Source organism: Polistes fuscatus, unplaced genomic scaffold (genome assembly GCF_010416935.1).
Source record: "Polistes fuscatus isolate 324 unplaced genomic scaffold, CU_Pfus_HIC Scaffold19, whole genome shotgun sequence".
Classification (NCBI taxonomy): Eukaryota; Metazoa; Arthropoda; class Insecta; order Hymenoptera; family Vespidae; genus Polistes; species Polistes fuscatus.
Genome location: NW_025113095.1, coordinates 3,609,483 through 3,616,861, shown reverse-complemented (window position 1 = coordinate 3,616,861; position 7,379 = coordinate 3,609,483). Strand labels below are relative to the sequence as shown.

The 7,379-nt window shown below is 33.2% G+C and overlaps 2 protein-coding genes across 3 annotated transcripts; one reads left to right on the top strand and one right to left on the bottom strand.

Annotated features, from left to right (window-relative positions):
• The first annotated feature begins 994 nt into the window (after nucleotides 1–994).
• On the top strand, nucleotides 995–2,964 carry LOC122515916 (growth hormone-inducible transmembrane protein-like). 2 transcript variants are annotated; one of them, XM_043633413.1, is made up of 5 exons: nucleotides 995–1,095; nucleotides 1,311–1,545; nucleotides 1,655–1,766; nucleotides 2,078–2,698; nucleotides 2,795–2,964. In XM_043633413.1, exons 2-5 carry the CDS (start codon nucleotides 1,344–1,346, stop codon nucleotides 2,877–2,879), a joined length of 1,020 nt encoding a protein of 339 aa, XP_043489348.1. In that variant the 5' UTR covers nucleotides 995–1,095; nucleotides 1,311–1,343; the 3' UTR covers nucleotides 2,880–2,964. The 2 variants fall into 2 exon arrangements, with proteins under 2 accessions (XP_043489348.1, XP_043489349.1); XM_043633414.1 differs by lacking the exon at nucleotides 995–1,095 and adding an exon at nucleotides 1,118–1,214.
• A 224-nt stretch (nucleotides 2,965–3,188) lies between these two features.
• Nucleotides 3,189–7,338, bottom strand: LOC122515915 (TBC1 domain family member 25; the record flags this gene model as incomplete). Its single annotated transcript, XM_043633412.1, is given in 7 exon segments — nucleotides 3,189–4,423; nucleotides 4,535–4,951; nucleotides 5,048–5,374; nucleotides 5,463–5,850; nucleotides 5,949–6,606; nucleotides 6,990–7,155; nucleotides 7,243–7,338. Coding segments are annotated over 7 exon segments (2,473 nt in total), but the record flags the coding sequence as incomplete, so codon positions are not given.
• Between the last annotated feature and the right edge of the window lie 41 nt (nucleotides 7,339–7,379).

Genomic DNA, 7,379 nt, shown 5'->3' with positions numbered 1-7,379 from the left:
TATCAATAAGAATGTTTCTATGAACGAATTATAAGTTAAAAGCGTATAAGTGTTGTAGGTATATATATATTATTTTCTAATCCCCGTTCATTGAACTAGTCCTCGTTCTGGGTAGTACCCAAGGATTAGACGAACATACGAACATTTTATTTGTTGCGTACAAATGTATTTTCGTTGTTGTGTTCGAATTATTTTTCTTTTATTTATTTTTTTTTTTTATATAAAATTGATGGTTTTTATTTTTAACGTTAATTCATTGGGGTGAAAAGATAATAATAGGAATGAATTATTATTTAATTCGAATGAAGGAATGTGTACTAATATATTTTTAGTTCGCATTTCGTCAAAATTCAATGTCGATTCGTTAAATGGTTGACTATAATAGGCTTTGTCCTGTCGTAAATAATTGGCAGCGTGAGTTTATACGTATCGAGTGGCCTAGAATCGTTGCCAGCTTTGTCGAAGGACTCTGTCAATCCTTTAAATTTAAAGAAAATCTAAAAAGAAAATTAAAAGTAATTCAACAATCGTGAGATATATTTTTTTTGTATATATACGAATATAAAGATACTTCAGTGTTCTATGCGTATACAAATTTATGTAAATTATGTTAGAATAAATTTTGAAATTTTATATTAAATAATTAGAAATATCATAATTCTAAATAGAAAATATTCATTTAGTTCTAATACTTGTCGTTGATACGACGTGAAGTAAACTCAGAGTTGGTTCTAATCGATCGCGTATGTTGTTTGTGGGTTCGATATATATCTTTTCTTGTCTGGCGGGAAATTTGAATTTAATCAAACTATTATTTTCAAATTAAACTATATATGGATATAATTTATTAATATCTATATGATAATAAATTAATATAACATTTAAATGAAATTTATACTTTTTCTTCGAATTATGATTCATTTATTAAATCGATAACATAGGTTAATTATAAATGAATTAAGTTCGAGAAATTTCATCGAGTTACTGCGCATGCGTCGTCAATGATTAATACGAGCATCACGTAGTAGTCAGAAACAGTTGCACTCATCTATCGTTCGTACATTTTCGATTCAGATTGCATCTTTATTGCATCATGTAAGTAACTTGCATATTACATTTTTTAGAATAACAGTATCCTAACTGTTCACAAATTATTGTTTTTAATTTCAACGATTTAATTCGATTACGCGAGTTTTGTTGGAATCAAATAAATTGTACGTAACGTAAATAGCAGTTTGAAATAATGTGTTTTTAAGTGGATAATTTATTAACGTTTAGAAAAATTGACTTTCTGCTTTTATTTTTAACAGATATAATACGAGTGAATAAGTAAAGAAAGCAAGATGATGTTGGCTAGAGTTTGTCGGGTGGGCATTTCGCCGACCATAGTAAATTTAATGAAAACTCCTATTACTCCTAAACCAATTTTAAACAAAATCCAACCTTCGAGATTTTTCGCCAACGATGGACGTACTGCTTTTACAAGAAGTGCACGCAAAGAAAAAACTTTTGCAGAAAGATTATCACAACCAGCTACCGAAACACGTAAATATAATTTTAAATTATAACCTATAAAAGAGAATTAAAAATATAAATTTAATTTTGTTCCTTTCTTATACGTCTCATGGGTTTCTAATCGTTGATTATATTTTAGCAATTAATGTTGGAAAAGCTGTACTTGCCGGTGCTTCTGCATTTGGATTAGGTGCCCTTTGTTATTATGGATTCGGACTTGATAGTAGGCCCGGAGCCATAGACAAAGTACAGTATGTATATTCAGATTTATATTTACAAGTAAAGCTTAAAGAATATTTGGACTCTAAGCGCAGCGCTTCAAATGATTAAATAATATAAAATCAAATAAATATCAAGAACTAATCAATTTGTAACTTAATTCTTATTTAGAAAATACTATGAATTACTAATTTTATATTCAGCAGTGAAAAATTGTAATCAAAATATTTTATTTTGTATTATTCTCTTGCGGTTATCTAAGATTGGAAAGCAAATCTTGTATCATTATGGTAAACTACTTAAGTTAATTCTATGTTAACATAATTATTTTACTTCTTGACAGTTTTTGGCCCGAGTACGTGAAAGAAAGAATTAGAACAACTTATATGTACTTTGGTGGATCTATCATCCTCACAGCAGCATCTGCTAGCTTATGTTTCCGTTCTCCAGCAATAATCAGACTTGTATCTAATCAAGGATGGATGGCAGTTGTCGGTACAATTGCAGCAATGATTGGTAGTAGCATATTGGTACGAAGTATTCCTTACAAGGAAGGTTTCGGTGCTAAACAATTAGCGTGGATGGGTCATGCCGGTTTAATGGGTGCTGTTATCGCACCAATATGTTTCTTGGGTGGTCCGTTATTAACTAGAGCTGCATTGTACACAGCTGGTGTAATCGGTGGGTTATCGACCGTAGCAATGTGCGCACCTAGCGAAAAATTTTTAAAGATGGCTGGTCCTCTTTCTATCGGTTTGGGAGTTGTATTAGTTAGTTCGCTAGGATCCATGTTCTTACCACCCACTACCGCTTTGGGTACTAGTCTTTATACTTTATCCGTTTATGGTGGAATAGTACTTTTCTCCATGTTCCTTCTATACGATACGCAAAAAATTGTTAAGCAAGCAGAACAATATCCTATGTATTACGACAAAAGTATGAAACAATACGACCCGATAAATAAGTAAGTATATTGTAAAATAAGAAAATATGTAATGAATTTAATTGTTCCTATTTTTGTACAGGTTAATTAATAACATATTTGTTTTTTTCTTTTCAGCGCTATTTCTATTTACTTGGATGCTATGAATATCTTTTTGAATATGATACATATATTGTCAAATAGTTCGAGCAGTAGAAAATAAATGTAAGACATTCCTAGATTTTCGTACGAAATTATTTCAGTATTTGATGTAACATCCAAATTAAATTCTGATAAGCAATTAGGAATATTCGAATCGCTTATTTATTGTAAATCTAGCAGGAACTTAAATAAATATAATTTAATAAATTGATTTTAATTAATAAGCATTGAAAATATAAAAAAAAATTATAGACATTTATATAATAAATCTGTTAAATAATGTATATTTTAGAAAATAAAAGTAGGTGGCAAAAATGAATTGTATAATTACGATATAATATTTAATAAAAGTCTATAATATAAATACAGATAAAATTAAATGCACTTTATTGTCGTTTCTCAAGCATAACCGTTTGAGAACAAATTAAGAGATGTAGCCGCTAAAATAGTTTTAAGATACATATTTTACAGATTTAAGCTAGAGGGGGATTTAATCCTAATTCGAGGTACGACCGAAAAGAGTGTGTTTAGTGTGTTTGTTCGCCGACAAAAAGGGTTCATCGACGCGGTGCTGATGGTATTGTGCAATTCGTATTTGAGATATGATGGTGTCGTGCGTAAGCAATCGCTTAGTTTTTTAAACGGGGCTTATTTCTTATTAAATTTAATTTAATTTCTTTTTATTTTTTTTTTTTTGTAAATTTTATATTTCTTTTAACGTATGCCTATTAAAAATCCGGCTAAGGCTGAATACCGTTTCAAGAAGGCACGCGTCAAAATTCTACACACGTATAATTTCTATTAACGCGACGAATATTTGCGTCTTTGTTTCTTTTTTTTGTTTATTTTCTTATTCGTTCTTTCGTATCGAGTAAAATATTGCAAAAAAGGAGACCGACGGGGGGGGGGTTTGGAATAGGAGAGCTTTCGATCAACGAGTGCTATGGAACAGTTTATTTTACTGGCATAGATTACACGTGCGCGTAAGCGCGAATACGCAAGAGGAGAAGAGATATGTGCGCGTATAATAAGCCCCGTTCGAATTAATGTGTGTGCGTACGTAATAGAATATATTATGTTGAATTATTCCTCACGTACGTATTTGTCAAGTGGAAGAACTCCATTGGGAAAATATGTTATCATTTTTGTGTTTCGTTTTTTTACTCTTTTTTTTTCTTTCGATTTTAAACGTTCACACAGTCCGATTTGACGATAGCCGATGTCACGGAATGTCTTCTTAGATAACCGGCAAATAATTGTCTTGCCTGATTAAGTACTCTAATCACATTGTGTCGCCTAACCATTTTATCAAAATGCATTGCCATTTCGTTGTAATCCATTTGATTACGCATAACAAAGTCTCTGTGTTGTAACAATAATGTAATACACAAAAACATTAGGAAGGGATTACCACCGCCAAATTCGTTAGGTGGTGGTAATGAACTTTCTCCCGATTGATCCTCGCTTGTACCTGCTGGAATCAAATTTGTAAGCTCCGTAGCTTCCTCGCAATGTTCTTGAACCGGTTGCTTTGTTGGACTCTCTGGTGCTTCCGTATTCTGATGCCAACTTTCCGTACCCTCGCTGTCCGATGCAGATTCAGATCTGTAATGAAAAATAGGTTTTAACTATTTTTAACGAGTTTTTCTGAGAAGATTTCAAGCGTTTAAAAAATATAAAATTATACAAAACAATAATAATAATAATAATAACAACCTTGCATTTCGTTTGAGTAATCTGATAGGTGTTACGGATTTGACACCATTTTGATCTTCCAATATCTCTCCGTCGTATTCGAGATCAGCTTGTTCGTCTGGTGTAGCAGGGTGATGCTTTTGTTGCAAAGTATGTAATGGATTTTCCCATACAAATACATCCGCCACTGGACTACATCTAGCTAATTCCGTTTCCGTTTCGCTTTCTGCCAATTCGCTTTCTCGTTTCGATAATACGCAATCGCATTGTTGCTCGCTCGGTGGCGAAGGACCAAAAACTTGTCGATCGAGTGACTCCAATTCCAGTCTTAATTCTCTAGTCATTGATGTAGTCATTGGGAAAAAATCAGTTGGATCGTCCGGTGAACTTGGTTCGTCCCTGAGAACTCTGAGTACACCACTTTCGCTGGAAACTCTTCTGTAAAAAAACAATAAAATATAATTTTTATTTTTTTGTTCAATTAATAAATTTGAAAAATGCGTATAATTTTTATGCGATATATTTATATCGTACCTAAGTTCAGGTTCGGTATCGCTAGGCGTTACTTTACTTCTATTCAAGCTAGTGAAATTTAAAAACTCGTTCAAATTCTTGACAACCCTGACGCACTTTTTTTCCGGAGTATCAATTTGCTCGTTAACTTTAATTTGATCTCTATTTTGCAGAGACAATCTCTCTTTCAATTCCATTAAATTAACCCGTTTATTAGATTTTCCGGACAAGTTTCCAGATAACGAATCGGTACTGTAACATTTTTCGGTGGATTCGGAATTACGACGATTTTTAGTCGAGGTCAAATCATTTTCCGGTTCCGATGATGTCTCATACGGGGAATTCGATCTACGAACGTATCTCGATTACTTTTAATTAACGAAATTAATTTCAATTGTTTAATATTATAATAATATAATTATATAAAATGAAATACCTCTTGGTGTCACCGTTTCTTTCCAAAGTAGATTGCATTACCGATTCTTCCATGCTGATATTTCTTCGTTTTCCATTAGCGGCGATACTTGCCGATGAACTTTGCCGTCTAATCGCGCATACTTTCGTATAAGCGTTCTCGCGAATGTGTTTAACGTTGGGACTAGGGGGTGGGGAGGGTGGTGGAAAGGGTACTTCAGCGAGATTAAGTTCACCGTTGGGTGGTTGGGCTGGAAGTGCAGCCCAAAGTACTTCTAGCATCCTCAAAGCGTCATCCAAGGCAAACTCTCGTTTCATTTCTAATAAAAGCCAGCGATAACAAAATAAAAGATCGTCCGCTTGATGTGACTTGAGATAAGCGTAAAACTCTGGATCGTAATGTTGTAGACCTAAAACAAGAAAGAAAATAGAGAAAAATATAAAATGATAATCCCTAGGTATAAGAGTAATAATCTAAAGAATATTAAAAATATGATTGGGGCCTAACCTTCGGCAAGATGAGCAAACTTGGTCGTCATCGCTATACCGTCCAACATAAAATTGTCCTTCAATCTTCTCATAAGCGCGCAAAGACAGATGTAAGCTTGAGCTTCGTCTCTCATAGTGACTAGAAGTGGCGACGCCAAATCGCTCATACCTTGACAATAACTAACGCTTGGATGATTCAAAGCATAAGTAGTCAATATATTAAACAAACTTGCCGTGTTTTGATTGTCATCCGAACCACCATAAAATTTATGATGTCTGTCAGTTCTAAGAACATCTTTTCTAACCATACTAGTTACGTATCCAAGATCACCAACGTTTTGACCCTTCTGTACCAATACTCGCCACCTTTCGCGAAGATTTTGATACTCCTGTGCTTTTCTTTTCATGTAATCCATTCTTTCCCGTCCAGACATACCTTCGGGATAAACATTGAGAATATGTTTCCAAACGACTTTACGCAGACTCGGTTCGATCCCACCGAAATAAATAACTGCCCTTAATTCTTTAGAATGTATCACCTGACCGATGGGATCTAAAAAACGACGGAATTCCGCATCCATCAGTGGTGGCCTTGGTGGTTGAACACTTTGCTGGTGTGACGATTCGTCGCTCAAATTACCCAATGCTCGTTGTACCATGTTCAATGTTCTTTCCATCTGTTAATAATTAACAAATTTCAACGATATAATCTAGTCATTTATGTATATATATATAAATTACTATATATATAGTAATATTATATATAGTAATATTTTATAATATATTAATAAATTAATATCAAATAATTTACGGATTATATCGTATTTTAATTAAGAAAAGATTTAATTTACTAAGTTTGTGCTTTAATTAAATAACCAACTATGTAATATAGTGTAACGTTTGAAGTATCTAGTCGAATAATTGATGGGTTTAACTCGTCCTACCTGTGGTTATAAGGGTTCAATAATTAACTCGTTGGTTTATAATTATCCTAATGACTACTATATTAATTATAAAATTCTAATAAAATAATACACTTATGTTATTACTTGTTACTCGCCTTATTCATTATGAGGCCGGGTAGCTTTGGTGTTTTATAAGGAAATCCAGTTTCCTGTTGTCTCGTTGCCACTTCCTGTGCATTCTGTTCCCAATAACAATCGCAATCGCCAGTTTCACCGAACGGCTTCAAATTCACTTGCAGATAGAGGTAAGGTTCTGAAGCACTGAGTGGATATTTTTAAAAGAAACTTTGTCAGTTTTTATTTTAGTTTTTTTTTTTCTCTCGAGAAACTTATCATTCTTTACTTTACCTGATAAACGCTGCATCCAAATCCCAATCCGAGAGGAGGAACAAGTACGTCTCCGTGCCATAATCGTCTATTGCCCGATACGAGACTGTAAATTCTCTGCAATTCGAAGGAAGAAAAAAGAAAAGAAAAGAAAAGAA

Coding starts and splice junctions, on each gene's coding strand:
- LOC122515916 (XM_043633413.1), top strand. CDS start 1,344: ATGATGTTGGCTAGAGTTTGTCGGGTGGGCATTTCGCCGACCATAGTA. Junction 1,546..1,654: donor ACAACCAGCTACCGAAACAC/GTAAATATAATT, acceptor ATTATATTTTAG/CAATTAATGTTGGAAAAGCT. Junction 1,767..2,077: donor GGAGCCATAGACAAAGTACA/GTATGTATATTC, acceptor ACTTCTTGACAG/TTTTTGGCCCGAGTACGTGA.